At 39.9% G+C, this 16,508-nt stretch overlaps 1 protein-coding gene across 8 annotated transcripts in view; it reads right to left on the reverse strand.

Annotated features, from left to right (window-relative positions):
• The window catches only part of TTLL5 (tubulin tyrosine ligase like 5), a 122,835-nt gene that overhangs the window by 78,990 nt on the left and 27,337 nt on the right, over positions 1-16,508 (reverse strand). For 5 of the 8 annotated variants that reach the window (XR_005701179.2, XM_040065930.1, XM_040065932.2 and 2 more), the window contains 9 exons: positions 11,168-11,249; positions 10,215-10,276; positions 9,433-9,524; positions 6,548-6,589; positions 3,630-3,743; positions 3,172-3,263; positions 2,498-2,560; positions 1,534-1,572; positions 460-605 (listed from right to left, as the gene is read on the reverse strand). Coding sequence is in view for 7 of the 8 variants with exons in the window: in XM_040065930.1 (XP_039921864.1) it covers positions 460-605; positions 1,534-1,572; positions 2,498-2,560; positions 3,172-3,263; positions 3,630-3,743; positions 6,548-6,589; positions 9,433-9,524; positions 10,215-10,276; positions 11,168-11,249 (732 nt within the window). In the remaining variant the exon portion in view is untranslated. The remainder of the gene's footprint in view (positions 1-459; positions 606-1,533; positions 1,573-2,497; positions 2,561-3,171; positions 3,264-3,629; positions 3,744-6,547; positions 6,590-9,432; positions 9,525-10,214; positions 10,277-11,167; positions 11,250-16,508) is intronic. The other 3 variants (XM_040065934.1, XM_040065935.1, XM_040065929.2) reach the window with 1 other exon arrangement.

Here is a 16,508-nt window from a genome sequence, read left to right on the forward strand (position 1 = left end):
AGAAAGAGTTTAGATAAAGGCAGGTACAGTCACTTGTGGGGGATCATTCACCTCTGTGCCCTTTTAAGTTTTTTTCCAACATCAGCTTGAATAAAGATTTCTCTTCCCAACAGCTTAAGAGTCACAGCTGTTTAGGAGAACCAATCTGAAAGGTCCCATCTTTCTCTGAAAAGCTGAAGAATTACAGAAGCACACATACTGTTGAATTCTTTACCCGAGATGCAACAACAAGCTCATCTCCAAGTAAGCACTGATGACCTTTCATCATATACATGGAGGTGTGGAAAGGTGGGAATGAAATTCAAGGCAGCAAAGAAATAAAAAGCTCAGAACTAGAATGAAATGAAAACTATTAACATTTGAAACCAAACAACCCCATTCACACACATTTCAAATTAAAAAGTCCTTTGCTTGCTTGTTTTTGACTAGCTGCTCATCTAAAACTCTAGCCATGCATACCTGATGCTCCCGTCTGTGCTGCTCTAGCCTTGCCGTGGTATCGCTGCTGCTCCCGTAACTCCAGTGACACGAGCTTTCTCTCATAAAAGAGAGCGTGAGAGTCCACGGCTTCCAGCCTCATATCCCGCCTTCCATTGAGACCTGCTCTGGGAAGCAAAGTACACAGCAAAATACACTCATCACTCTCCCTTTGTCTTTCTCTCCCTGATGATACAAGAGACCTAGTAGCTCTTCAAGAAACATTCTTCCTGATAGTTACCATCAGTCTAACTCTGCTCTCCTCAAGCCTGTAAATATTTCAAGAGAATCTTGTACATACTTCACAGAACATCTCTCAAAGCCCCAAGACGCGCTCACCCAACGTCACACTTTCATGACTGAGCAGCATCTGCCCATCATGCAACAGCTCAGGGCACAATTAATAGAGGAAATTGCAAGAATACAAAACAATGATGAGGAATGGAAAGAGAGCACATTGACACAAATCCAGTTGTCTGAACCATTTATGTAGACAGCTTGCCCTTCATTGATCAGATAGAAGAATTTTAACATTAATAAAAGTGAAAAATGCCAAACTTCCTATAAGTTCTACCTAAGTCAAGGGACGAGGAGCCCAGCCAGACTCCTTAAGGGAAACATACAAAAGTAACAATTTTCTGCCCGTGCACAAAGATCCAGAAAAGTGCTCCCTATGATATAAGTGGAAACAAGCACAGAAATGCTTATTGTTTCATTTATCCTTTTAGGTGTAACAAAGTGAATATGTGAGTATATGAAGTCCAAAACTCTTGTGCATTACAAGATCTTTTGACAGAGCTCAATGATGAGCCTTATCAATATGGCAGGAATAGCAAAGTGAGAAGCCTATGAGGAGAAATTTTAAGGCCCAATGAAAACATGAGTTCTCCATATGTAGGCATAGTCTTTTCTCACTGTATTTTTGTTTCTAAAATTATTTTCATGGATTTCAGGTAGAAAACTTGTTGACTCATATCTTGGAAGATGAAGCTAAGGAAATCTAAATTTCGAATAAATCCTACATAGCATAAATTATTTAATTCAGAAGCTATTTACCGGGATCTCCCAGTGATGAACTCTCTTCTCATCTTGCCCCTACAAAGAGAAAAAGGTCAAAAACTACTCTCCATACTGGATCAGCTTTGATTAAAAAGTCTCCCTAGTCTTTCACATGTACAATGGAAAGATCATATTTACAGAATTACTTGTGAGTTTTATCTTAAAGGAGAAAACAAAGAGCTCCAAAAGAGATCCCTGAGCAGCTGTGCTACAACTGATGCTTGCATTTGTCTGGTTTAAGCTGAAGAAGGTATAATTCAGAACTACTCTTTAGACACATCCCTGGACATAACACAGAGAAAAAAAAAAAATGTACAGCACTGATGGAGGAAGAGTTTCTGTAAATATTCTCCTTTCTCAGCCACCTTGTCTTTAGTTGGTAGTTACTTCATAGTGGATCTCAACCTTGCACAAGAATTGTGGAGAAGGAAGGGCACTAAACGCACAGTGAAAGACATTGCAATACAGCTCTCAGTGGAAGCTCAGCTAGTGGCATGACTGTCATTCCTACCCAACCACAACTCAGAAAAAGAACCATCAAATCACAACTGCAGAGGTCAAGACACAGGGATACTAAAACACTGGAGAAGTCAATTTTAGGGCTTACTTTACGTGAAGACGAGCTTTAATGTACTTGAAATTTGAAACAAAAGGTAAGCCAGGACTACCTATAATCCCTTCAGAGAGAAACCTAAGTGCTTGAAGTTTTTTCATGTCTGTAGTAATATCAGTTCTCCAACGACACCCATGCCTTTTGAATATTGTCCTTTTTGCCCTTGGTTTCAGAAGAGCAACAGAAATATATGAGCAGCAGTCATTGGCACACTAGGGAAGAGATTCACAAATACTACCACCCCTATAAATCCCAGACTTGTGTCTATAACATCGGGTAAGTGAGGAATAAATCCTTTTTGTATTGTGTGTGCCCTTTACCTCTCTCCCAAACAGAGAAGCTTTCTACCTGTCCTTAAACAGACGTGTAGCCAGCATATAGTTCATTGATGTCTTGTGCTCTAGAAAAGATCTAGGAAAAAAACAAAAACAAACAAACAAAACAGTATTATCATGACAGAGCTCAACAAAATGAAAGGTAGCATAATACAGAAATAAATGGCCTCTAAAAAAAAATCCCAGAAGTGGATACAGACAACATGCTGCACCACAACAGAAAAGACAGAAGGAGGAGAGCTATCATTTCTCAGCTGAAGTTCCTGGTGATGCAAGAGACAGAGAATACATTACAGACTGGAAAAATAAACTTAGAAAAGTGTAATATAGCATAGCTTTCAGAATGAGTGAGTCCTATATGGTGTTTATGGCCTAATGACAAGAGTACACAGTATGCAGCTTGAGGATGCAAAAGTAGATAGCAAAAATCTGAAAGGAAGACATTTTTACTCTAACAGAAAAGCAATACCAGAAATAATGTCCAACAGCTTTCCACAGGGTGCAGTTAAGCAAAGCAGCAGCTGATAAAAAAAGGGATCAGAAAAAAGAATATTCAACACTGAAATAAACTCTGCCAAAACTTTCAATACATCTTTTTGAATGCCAAGAGGGCTGATCTACACATATCTAACAAAATACCCCTCAACACGGAGCACGAGTGCCATCCTATCAGATTTTTACTCTTACCCATAAAGGTCCCATGTTAATGGGGTAGGGAATATCCGGACGAAGCCTCCTCTCCGTTCATTCTCCTCTCTCACTTGTCGAAGAACTTTGATCTAATTAAAAAAAAAAAAAAAAAGAAAATACCCAGCAAGACAGATAATAATGAAACATGAACCTTCCAAAAAAATCTCTGAATTTCTGAAAACAAAACTATTTAGTCCTGCAAATGGACTGGGTAGATAAGATATCCTTAAGGAATTTTGTCTTTCATTTAAATTCTGAAGGAGTCTATCACTGCTTCAAGCACTTCTCTGCTTGGCATGATTGAGGGCAAGGGCAATACCCGCAGTAAACTCAAATTCTGATTCAAAAATTATACTTCTGTCACATTTTTCATTTACATTGCTCTTTGTTGAGTAAATAACCCACATACTGCATGAAAGCCAAGGTAAATAAAAACTATTTATTAGCCTCCTTACCTCCTCCATGCTAAGGCCTATCACAGAGCTGCTGTGCCTTCCTGTTGCCTTTTCTCTGCCTAATGACATCGAGCTTTTAACTTCAGCATCGCTGGCAGACAGAGGACGGGTACGCTGTAGAGACAGTGCAAATCCAGATTTTTTTTTTCTCTCTCAATTTTCATATTAAAAAAATTACATTCAAATTCCAGGACCCCATTCCCAGCAGGATCTACACTCCAGAGCACTACAGCCAGAATTCACGAATCCACACAGCAGCTGTTGAAGAGTCCACACCTCAGATGTCACCGTGAGTATTTAGATTCTTAGATTTTAGCACAGGAGGCACAATTCAGCCATCACTGCCAGTATTTACACCCCTGGCCCCTTCTGGAAAAGCAGGAGACACACCAAAAGCAGCAAAGTCAGAATGTCATACAGGAAAATCCTCATCCAAGGGGCACTAGAGTCAGCATTCACAGGATGGAAATACACCTGGATTCACACATCAATGGCACCAGAACCATGATTTTTTCTTCTAGCTGAATTGCTACACCAGAACAACAGAACTGCAATTCCCTGGTGAGATAAATGTTGCAGGGAAAAGTACACCACCTGTTATTCTTCTGTTACTATATTGCTGAATGTCAACTTGCTACTTCTCTCACTTAACAGACATATCCTGCAGATGTACACAGTTACATCATGCAAATTTTTTAAAATAAGAAAAGCGATAATTGGCAGACAGCGTCACTAAGCTCACTTTTAACCTGATGGGCAGTCCTGGCCAATTCTAACAAAATGACACGAATTCAGTATGTCTCCAAATCATCAGGATCATAAAATTTTAAAACCCAAGCAAGATAGAAATCTTTGAACTCGTGCTCAAGTACATTTAAGATGGTCTTAGGCTCAGTTTAGATAAACTACCTCTGTAAAAACATCACTGAAAGAGCCTACTGAGAAGGTCTTAAGCATTTATACTAAATTCGAAGTTTCCTTTAGCTCTATACTGAGCAAAGAATGCACAGAGAGCCCTAATCTAGAAAGAAGAGAAAAACACGACAGACACCTTAAGGTGGATAAGTTCAGGGGAATATCCCATACTGCTCAGATACAGAAAACATCCTTGGTAAGATCAGGATGCATCTTTATTTGTAAAGACTATCGGAATTGAACTCCATTCTCCCCGTTTCATTAGAAACGGCAAGCTGCTATTCAGAATCTGTAGATGAGGCAACAGCAAAAGCAACAGGCATTGCACTGGACTAGGTTATACTGCAGTGACTGGCACAGAAAAATCCAAAGACAAAACACACATAGCAGGTACCAGTTGAAACATTTTGTTAAGCCTAACTAAAACTGATTAAAAACAGAAGAGAAAACAAGACAATCTGGATGAGAAGACAGGAGACACAGGCAGAAGAAATAAAAATGCCAGCAATAAAACAGGTTTGCTTGATGCTGTGGATGGCACTAAGTCGAGAGATTTTAGTCTTTCTTGGTAAGCTTTCTTCCATTTCAAATCCACAGCTCAAAAACTTTGCTTAACAACTTTCTCTAAAACCTGATAGGTAACCTTCTGTTAGAAACCATTTCCTGGCACTACCATAACAATCCATCATCATGTGAGAACTACTGCTCCAAGAGAATATTACAGAAAATTCTTCATCCTATTAAATGATCTGCTTTACTAAGGAAACACTTCAATGTAATAATCTCCATTGTCTGAACATAACAGAGATGACTTAATTGATGACAAACAGTAAACGTGATGTCTACGCATTGGCAACTCTGACTCCTTCCTGAGAACAAAATCATAGTGCTGTCAAAATGCTAGAGAAAACTCTAGCTTTACTGGACTTCCTGCACAAACAGTTTTTTCCATGTTTCACTACAGAATACCCTCTGGCTGTAGCACAGAAATGTCTCCAACTTCACAAAGATCTTGTTTCCTCTTTGACCCAGCTTATCTATAGAAGGTATAGATAAATCCAACCACTCTGGTATATCTCCAAATTCTGCAAGTATCCCTGGTTCCCAAATCATGATTCTAATTTAATAAGCACTGACAGCAGCTGGCACAAAGATCTTTCCTATTTTCTACAAAACCTTGTTATTCAGTAACTCTTTCCTCTGAGCCTCAGCTAAGCTTACTCAGAATGACAAACAACAGTGAATAGACTGAATTAGGTTTTCAAGATGATTCCAAGTGTTCTACCTCCCCTTCCTGACGGGGAAGCTCATTAAAAAAAAAAAAAAAAAGAAAAGAAAAGAGAATAATTCCCACTACATTTGTACAGGAAGCCCAGCAGCAAAATAATGCCTAACACATCCCCACAGGGCCAGGTGCTTAGAATTGTAAACTAATATCTATTTGTCTATGTGGCTTGCAAGAAGGGTGACAAATATAACAAGGTAGATTAGTCTCACTTAGGTTAACAATAGTCCCATATTTTTCCATTAACTTTAAGAAATCCTTCTTTTCTCTGCATCTATTTTGACCCAGTTCACTCTCAAATTTTTGCAGTGTCCTTCAGAAGACTGTCTCACAGAAAATTATTACTTCTCTTGTAGGACCACCTGAATTTTGTCTGCATAGATTCTCCTGTGTTTACCTCATCATTCAGACTTGTAGTCTTAAAAACTTTGAGGGATTTGATCCAGCTGAGTTTGACTCTCAGTACACTTCACCTACTTTTTCTTTTTTAAGCCACTAGAAGTGATGCAAATATTTTTCCAACATGTGCTTTTGTCACACGGAAAAATGCTAGTGCCATCTCTTCTTCTCACGTTGACTTCCCCCTCCCCTCACCCTTGCCCCAGGCTACTCTAACAGTAAAATATATTTGGGGAGTAATTATGCCAAAAGCACTGTACACAGTAACATTTGAAACCGTAGCCCTCACACAGGTGATGGGAGCTGTAAGGGTACTTACCAACCTGCTGTTTGCTGTTTGTGACTGTGCAGACACAGGACGCTGCAAGAGACAGAGAATAAAAATCTTGTGTTCCCCAAGACACTATGATCCCTGCTCAAGTTGTTGGGGACTGGCAAGTATCCTAAACTAAGCAGTATAAGCAAAGGGTGGTGAGGTGCTGGAACAGGTTGGCCAGAGAAGTTGTGGAAGCTCCAGCGTTGGAACTGTTCAAAGACAGATGGATGAGGCTTGGAAAAACCTGGTCTAGTGGAAGGTGTCCCTGTCCATTGCAGTGGGGTTGGAATTTGAAAATCATTGAGGCACTTTCCAATCCAAACCGTTCTATGATTCTATGAAGTCCAGAGATAAAGCTAGCCACTTACCATCATCTCAGTTCTCATCTTCCTCATATCCTGCAGAAACGCATCCTGTCCCCATTGCAAACACAGCACTCATTCTAACCACAGATGTGCTCAACTGTGCAGAATGCATCTGGACATAGGGTTTTCAAAAGCACACTGAACTCAAGTGTAATGACCAAAATTCGTATTTTTGTAAAGTCAGTCACCCGTATAAAAATATTTAATAGCTAAGCATCAAGAAGAAACAGATGCTGTCAAGCAAAACTGTTCATAGAACAGAGGGGGTAAAAAAATAAAAATCCTGTAATTTTGCAAGTAATTTCATTTAAATATCTCAACGGTATTCCAGTTCTTGTGGAGAAACAAGGTACTATTTAACATTCTAGCACAGGTGTAGAAACATCACAATGTCAAGAAATAAACTGTATTACTTATCTGGTATCAGGCCTGCAAGTAAAACCAGTTTAAGGACAGGGACTGGTTCAAAAGAAAACAATCAACAGTGGAGCTTAGATTTTTCTTGCCTTCAGTGGTATTCAGGCTGTCTTCCTCCTCTCCAACACCCAAGAGGAGCAAATGGTGTAAGAAAGAATTCTCAGGAGACTTATCTATCATTTCTAGCTGTACTACTGACAAGTTCTTCTCTACAGTTGGTCTATTCAAAACAGATCAAGGTCCCTTCATTACTTATGATTAATTGAAAGAGCTCCAACCCAAATCAACAAGAAGTTACAAAGAAAGCAGCTAAGTTGTCCATTTCCCTAGAGGAAGAAACACTCGAGGAGTCAAACCAAAGAAATTGCACAAGAAACTTGCAGTCCAGTCTGGTGAAACTCAGAAAAAAGAGTAACAATCTCAAGATGGTGATTCAAGAGAACTCTCAAGAGCACTGGTACCAACAGTTCTTTTCCAAGCAGCAACTTTCACAATGATTAAAGACAGCCTGTGTGAATGATCAAAACTTAAAGACATCATGAAGGAGGTAGGAAAAAACCAAAAGATATTACATATACCCTTTCCAGCAGAGTTGACAGGTATCAAAAATCTTAGATAAAATGTATTCAGCAAAGAACAAGCTAAAACATTCTGGGACTATGGAAAGACCTACACATCTATTTAGCCATAGGATTTCCACTTAGGTACATAAGAAAAAAATGCTGTAAAACTTCATCACTGGATTACAAACCCGTTCCTGTCAAACATAGGTTAGGGGAACCACCCTAATCCCATCTCTCAACCAACGCACTGTGACATGAACCTTCACACTTTTCAACTGGCAAGCCTTACATCTTTTTGTGGGTATTTGTTAAGCAAAACAAAATTGAAAGCATCCTTAAAAGGCAATGCATTACAACGGCGCAGTTTTCTGAGACAGTATTGTGTAATTTTGTCAAATCATAGGATCTGATCACATTACTCTAAGAAAGCAGGCTACTTTTTTTGGAATGGTTCCTAATTTATCTCATGTACCGTTTGTCTGCTACGAAGAGCATCTATGCAGTCACAGGGATCTGTATTTAAAGAACTATTATATTTGTCTTAGAAGTTTCAGACTCAGACATGCATCCTAAAGACACTCAAATCCCATCTTACCAGCTATATACCTCTCTCACAGTGACTAAAGACTCTGAGTTTTACAAGAGACAAAATATTGCAATTTCTGTGAGTTTTCCCTATACCAAAATGGACAGTGTCTTGGTACACGGTCACTGAACAAAAAGAACTTGTCATTTCCTAACTGAACATGAGCTACACAGCCATGTTGCATGTCCACCACAGCACCATCAGCTACAGAGATGTCGAGAACACCATCTGCCTATTTGCCCGAGGAGAAATGAGTTGAAAGTCCAAGTGATGTAACAGATCTCCCTGCCTTTTGTGAATGCTCCATTTCCACAGATATTTATGGAATCTATTTCATAGTCAAAAAGAGATAGAAAACAACTGCCCTTCAACATAACAGTGCTGAGAAAGCACTACCTCAACAGAAAACGCAAGCACATGAGGCCTCAGCCCAATGATCTATGGGAAAGAAAGTGAGATTCCAAAAGAGAATGGGAAAGAAGCCTTAAACTTCAAATGCAAGAAGCTGTTCACCTAGAAAGAGGTCTTGGACACATTCATAAAGCTCTAGGGTTCTGGAAGCTTGCTGTCCACAACAAAAATCGAAGTGGCTGAACAGCCCAGAACTCAGGTGTATCCCCTGAGTCTCTGACAGCCATAGAATAGTTTGGGTTGGAAAGACCTTAAAGGTCTTCTAGATCCAACTCCCCTGCCATGGGCAGGGAAGCTTCCACTAGACCAGGATGCTCAAAGCCCCATCCAGATTAGTCTCAAACACCTCCAGAGATATAGAGTCCACAAACTCTTTGGGCAACATGTTTCAGTGCCTCACAACTCCCACAGTCCAAAATCCTATCTTCTGTAGTTATGCTAGAAATCCAGATAATGTCGCTCATTGCCTCCCTCACCTGTAAGTCAAATTCAGTGAGAATTACTTCCTACTATGCTCCTCAGCCGGGTCTTGTAAAAGTCACTTACCTGCAGCTTCTGATATGGATTTCTTCTGACAAATTCAGATGAATGATAAATGGTCCGGTTTGACCTCTGGCCTGGATCCTGGCATACAAAGCCTAAGGGCACCAAGAGCCACATGAGAGCTTTAAGACAGACAAATGCTGAAATATAAATCTAGCATTCCTGTTCACAATCTTAGTCTGTACATGACTTTCTTGTCCCTGCCCAAGGACCAATAAGGATAACTTTCTTTTTTATACCTTACTCTGTTTAATCCTAAACTGTTATTGCATTACATTTTTTGAATAAAAATTGCTTCAAGACCAAGTACTTAAATCAATAAATGGGCTACTGAACAGCAGCACAGAGAGACTTGGTTTTTTATACAGCTGAGCAGGGTACCTGACAACAATTCTACTTCTTTCACTATTGGAGCAAATTTCATCAAGCAACTAAATCAAGATACAGGGGACACTGTGCTCTAGACAGTACTCCAATTCTAGTAACCCAATCAAAACCCACACATTCAACCTAAAAAATGCATGAATACTAACTCTGAAACCTAAAGAGAGTGCAGTGTCTTCAAATACCAAATTAGGGACTCTTAAAACCATCTAAGCATCACAAACAGATGATTATTCTGAAGCTGAAATGTCCATGCATCAATTCTCAGCGCTAAATACCGCTGCTCTCCTTAACTAGAGTTCACCTCTATTATACTCATCTAGTAACATGCAGCTCATAAACCTGCCTCTTACTGGTTTTAAATGAGGGAAAGTTCGAAGGACTTGTTTTGTTTTACTCACCTACAAGAGTGAACATATCTGAGAGCATGCTAGCTTTGATCTTCAGGTCCAAGGGGGAATCACTGTCCCCACATGCAACAGAGGATAATAGGAATTATTTTTCTGGCATTAAATGAGAGGAATGCATCAGTATTCAGTATATCTCCCAATACAGTTTCTTTGCCTTCTTAAAACAGACAAAACCAAGAAGAAAACTAGGTGATTTTTACCTATGACATACATAGGTAAAGATCAGAGAGCAATGGATTAATCTGTTCATCCTTTTTCCACAGCTTTTAGTATCCTAATGCAGACACATACAGCTTTGTTTAACTTTTCTTGGGGCTAGAAACATTTTCTTTGAATGTATATGTTACATTTCATGAAGTAGATAAGAGTTGCTGTCATACAATTCTTAAAAACCACACTTAACTATGCCTCTTCCACATAAAATCATAGCTGAGAGATCTACAAAAATAAATCCTCAATTTCCATTAGAGTATGAGGGTCAGCATAAGGGCCAAGTCAACACTCACTCTTTACAATTTATCTGATTATAGTACTAGACTGAGCCCAAGAACTTCTCCACATACTCAAGTAAAGTGTAACTGATTGAACTCTGCTTGGACTACAAATTCTTAAAGCTTCTATCAGCCAGGAAGATTGAAATCCAACACAATAGTCTGACAGAGCTCCAAAATTTATCTACGATGACAGATTATGAAGCGTCAACAATGATGATGGAAGAGAAATAATTAAAAAGTAAATGGAATCCCAACTGGGTTCTTTCAAAATCTATTGCTGCAATGTTTGTTTATCCAAAGGAAAAAAGCAAAGGAATATCCTGTCTGCCAATCAGCTGTGGAACAAAATCTGCAGGCATCATGAAATCATGCCCTCCTAGGACCACAAGTTTCAAGTACAACCACCTCTATCAACAGTCTCTGCCTCTTATTAAATTGGGAATCACTTACCAGGCCAATGATGGGGACAGGTTCACTTCCAACAGCCAGGGTTTCAGAGTGTCATCGATAAGGACATCAAAACCATACAGCTCTGAAAAGACAGCAAAAACTAAGTTCACCTTACTGCATCTTTAAGCATTCAGGTAAGGTCCAACATTTGTCTCTACCAGATCATCTCTATCTAAATTATTTATGTTAAATCCAGTAAACTCTCCAGGGATGAATAAATAATAACATTCCTCAAGTGGCAATTTTCACTTCCTCAGAATCAAACTTAAATAAATATGTTCTGCCTGTGGGGGAAAGAGAGGAACAAAAATATTAGGAAAGCATTATATGGAAAAAGAAAAACCTCTTTACTGCCCACAAGCCGTAGTTCACACAGAACTCTACTACTTGCTTTCACACAGAATTGACAAAAGCATAGCAGGTTCAATCTACTTCTTCCACTGGATCCTGGAAACAACAAAACTTCATTCTCCTGTCCTCTTTTTAATCCCTTTATTCATTGTTCCAGTCAGCTAGAGAAAATCTTGCTTTTTTTAAGCATCAGCTTCTTTTCAAATATTCTTGTATGTTTTCTGAAATATCTCCATGGGGTTACAGAGCAGACCTCTCCTCGGCACTCCATCTACATGGACAACCTCCCATAACATTTTAGCTTATTGACAACTTGCCACTTCGCAACAAACCACAACAGAAGTATTTTTTCCTTAGTTTCTCAAATATTCATAACATACTACATCTGCTAGATGCGTTCTGCTCTACACAGGTCAGACTGAAGCCAGCTTCCCATTCCAAATCCAATTTTACTATTTCACTCTCTATACACATTTTCTCTAGTTTGGAAAGAGTTGCAAGAAGGATGCTACATAAAGATGAGTGAATCAGAAGTTGCATTAATGCAATTCCTTCTACCAGCATTAAGAAATACACTTAATAATCATCAGGGTAACTTAAGCAATTTTTTTTTAAAAAACACCACAAAACAGGGTATTGGAAGAGAAGGATTTTCATGGAATTAACCAGTTCCCCCGTGCCTGAAATAAAAGCAGGAGAACTCCTTTGCCATGTTTCTTTCCTTGAATTCTGGCCTTGGCCTTTTACCGCCTGCCTGACATTGATGCTGGCTCTGGGGAGCTAGACTGCTTGACAAGATCTTCCTACACAGACAGCTGTGCAAAAGCTCATGTAGCTTATAATGGGAAGTTAACGAGCTGGGACAGGGGGAGGCTTGGAAGGGAGGAAATGGCAGAAGAGTGAGCATTGCCTGCTCACTGCTGTAGAGTCTGTAGCCAGACATTGAACGGGAAACAAAACAGCAGAGAGTTAAAGAGTTGGTTCACTCCAAAGAAATGAGGCTGAATCTGCCTTTTGCTCTCTTGCTCCCCAGACAGGAATGGCTGCAGTAGAGGGAAAAAGAGAAGGTGGGGATTGTAAGTATAAACCTTAGCAAAGCATTTTGACCAGAAGAAGCTTCTGATGCTTTAATACATTATTTCAAAATACAATCTCAGGTTTGGTGAAGCACAGAAAACTTAGCAGCTCATGCCCAAGGCAGAGAAGCAATGAGTGGGTCTGCAGCAGCTGCTGGTCTGCAACCTCCCAGCCTCAGTCAGGAAGCAGTGCATTTTGTTTTGACTAGCTCCTACTTCTTTTGCTGCTCGCCATTCCCTTCCTTGGCCCCTCGGAGGCCCTTTCCTGGTATTTTGGCTCCTCTGACTTTGTCCTGCTCTCCCACACAATTCTCTTGCAAATTGCTTGCTCTTGAAAGCTCCATCTTTCCCACCCAGTTACTCATTCTGTCCACTTTTTCAAATACATATGGGAAACCTTTCGACCTCAACGAGCTCTAACCATGCTGCTGGAGCTTCACATTCATTTCCCTTGTGCCTGCCTTACTTTTTAGGACAGTAAGTTCTTCAGGGTATCCCTGCTGACTCATTTCCATTGTTAAACACGGATTCCAAAGCCACTTGCAATGACTTAGGGTCTCCTAGGGTCTCCACTGTTGCTCCACAGTGCCCCAAGCTTCACATATTCTGAGTCATATCTACAAACCCTAGACAGATGTCTTTGCTACCTAAGGGCATCAGGAGCTGTGTAATATCCATGTTCTGGCAAATGAATCAAGCCTTACAGATTCCACGCAGGGCTTAGCACAGAGATCTCCTCAACAGTCCAAAGTTTACCCAGAAATATCTGGCTGGCCCTCTTCCACATTTGGAAAATGTACTTTCTAGATAAAACAAGTAGTCGTAGTACCCTTTCCACTGTGAAACTCCACTACTGCTTGATAAAATAAATCCATAGGACAAAGATGTGGAGTAGCATGAGCATAGGATAATCAAAAGTATATCCTCTGCAATTACCAACTTCAGCAAGGCTGCCATTTCCCTCTGCAGAGAGTAAAGAGAATGACTGAAAGAGCAAAACATGCCTCACACTGTGGTAATGGTAGGTTCACCACAAGCCACCCAGTGCCACTGTAGTTACTAAGGGAAGAACAGAAGAAACTAAGATACCAAGTTTCCATAGTGCCTTCTCTTGCTACTAGAATCCCCATAGTTTGCTAAAGACTGGAATTATATCAGGAGATACCAATGGTTTCCAAGACTCTGTAGGAACAGCCTGCCTCTTCCTCCTCTAATCCTCATGGAGAAGTCACTGCTGACTGAGCTTCCCATTCTCCCAAAAGGAAGCCTAGCTTCAGAGTGCAGTCTAACTGCAACAGTTCAGCCAGAGACTTTTTTTGCCAAGGACATCATCTAAGACTAAGATGAAGGCTAGAGAGACAGTCTCAGGCTTTTTGATTGTAGTAAACTCCCGCGTATTCCAAGTTTATTTTATAATCCCCTCCAAGACTGTACCGGTATCCTCTTTTACAAAATACCCCCAAAGAATTTGTTATTCTCTGTAAGTATAGAAACTAAGTCACACATGATAGCACAGTAGCATAAACAAATTTTTCATGATTTTGTATAGCATTAATAAGCTCAGTTCCTAAAGGGTCACTGCAACTCTGGTCTTTCTTTGCAGATTGTTCCCAGGAGAAAAACAAACAAACAAAAACTTTACTGCAAAGTACATACTCTGCACTTAAATGGAGACAACCTGAAGTCATAAAGGGACACAAACAGTGGGAAAAAAAATTGCACAGCACACAACTCTTGCTATTGCAATAAAAACCCATCTCCTAGTTTTATGTAGGAGCATATTTACAGACATTTCTAATGCAAGAAAATTTTGTCACTGAAATTCAAGTCTTACATTTTTCCTTCCTACTCTTTCTGTTCATATATTAACGCTTATTTCCCTTTTTAAGAGAACTTTATTTTAACAGAGAAAGGTTTTATCTCTATGTTATCACAGAAAAGAGCCCAACAAGAGGGGAAAAAATTATTCCACATGTTGGTGTTCTTGTCTACTTCATGAGATGCAGCTTGCACCAGCCAGAGTTTGTCACGCTAGCACAGCCAAATGTGACTGCCTCCCTCTGAAGTACTCCCTGCACTCTAGGTATCCAGAGAAAGCCTGTCATTCATAAAAACTCTTCTCTGCAGAGAACCTTCTTTATTTCTACTGAAACCTGAAGGACAATTGTTCATATTCTCAATAAAAGTCTTCAAAAGTGGATTAATTCCAAGGTACATACATAGAGTCAGAGAATAACTTAGGTTGGAAGGAACCCATAAGGATCACTGAGTCCAACTCCTGCTCCTCACATGACTACCGTAGACTAAATAGCATGATGTAAGGGATCATCCAGGTATTCCTTGAATTCTGACAGGAATTGTGCTGGGCTCCCTGGGGAGCCTGTTCCAGTGACTGATCACTCCCTCTGTGAAGAATCTTTTCCTAACATCCCACCTGAACTTCTCCTGATGCAGCTTCATTCCATTTCCTTGTATCCTGTCACTGGTCACCAGAGAGAGGTGATCAGCACATCCCTGTCCACTGCCCTCCCTGAGGCAGTTGTAGACTACAATAAGGTCACTCCTCAGCCATCTCCAGCACCAACACACCAAGCAATCTCAGCTTCTCCTCAACACTCTTACCCTCAAGACTTTTCACCATCTTGGTTGTCCTCCTTCTAGATAAACCACTGCTTTCTTTGTTGAAGAAAAGATTACAGCTGAGCTTAGCTCATCATCTATACCAAAATCAGACTCAGAATAACCCTCCAACTCTGAAGACAGAAAAGTTATTATGGCGATCTTCAAGGCTAACATCATAGAATGGGACAGATCAATCTAGAGATAGGAGCTGATAAGAGCTCATAAATTCCTTTCACCTAAATTACTGCTGGTCATACTTGCTCATCGCTGACCTAATCCATGGCAGGAACCCTTGAACTCATTTTACCCTTCAGATTCAGTTGACAGTTTAGTTAAACTTGAAGATACAGTTACATTACAAAATCTACCTTGCCCATCAGACCATCAAAACACCTTTCTTGAAGGGTACAGGCCTCCTGAATCTGCTTGTAGCCAGAGGATTCTATGGACAACCTTTTTCAGATTACAATGGCATCATTACATACTGGCTTCAAAGCAAAGACTGATGGTCAGGCTATAAAAATAGAATGGATTAAGCTTTGCCAAAAAAAGGTAACGGTAGGAAATCCTTGTTCAGCTTTTCTGTGACATGTCATGTACGAAATCAGAAAAACATAGGAAATACATATGGTATATGTATGGCTGACTTAAATCACTAAGCACAGACTCACCTCACATCGAGTAAGTTTGTACAGAAAATCCTTAAGAATCTCAAAATTTTAATGTCCTACAAAAGTCATAATGGAGCAGGTCAGTACTGTTCAAAACTACAAAAGGCTTCCCACAAATAGGTGAACTGCCACTACTAAGAAAGTTAAATGTCCATGAAGAACAGCAATATGGGCAGTTAAGAAACTGGTGATTCAGCACAAATGAAGACTTTTTAAAGTACTTAGCTCTAGGTCAGCACCACTCAAGTTATACAATAGTTTATTGTTTACTTTTATCTCAGTATAGATGCGATTAGAAGCAAAAACCTGACCAATTCAGCCTTAGGACACAGAAGCAGCTAAATAAGAAACTCATTGCTTTGGTGGGATCAATATGCCCATTACCCTCTCCTGGCCTACGTTTCTCGATTGCAGACAAGCTCAACAGTGTCACAGCCATTTTACTAGAACATTAGTGAAACAAGAGGACTTCAATCTGTTGCTTCTTTAGGCTCACATTTCAGTGAGTGCAGAAAATGGTGCTACGCTGGCTGCTGGCAAAAATACGCGCTGCACCCAGCCACCTTCATTTTATACCCTACTAAACCATCCCACAGGGAGATTTTTCATTCTGCCTGAAAC

Source organism: Hirundo rustica, chromosome 6 (assembly GCF_015227805.2).
Source record: "Hirundo rustica isolate bHirRus1 chromosome 6, bHirRus1.pri.v3, whole genome shotgun sequence".
In the NCBI taxonomy this organism is placed as follows: domain Eukaryota; kingdom Metazoa; phylum Chordata; class Aves; order Passeriformes; family Hirundinidae; genus Hirundo; species Hirundo rustica.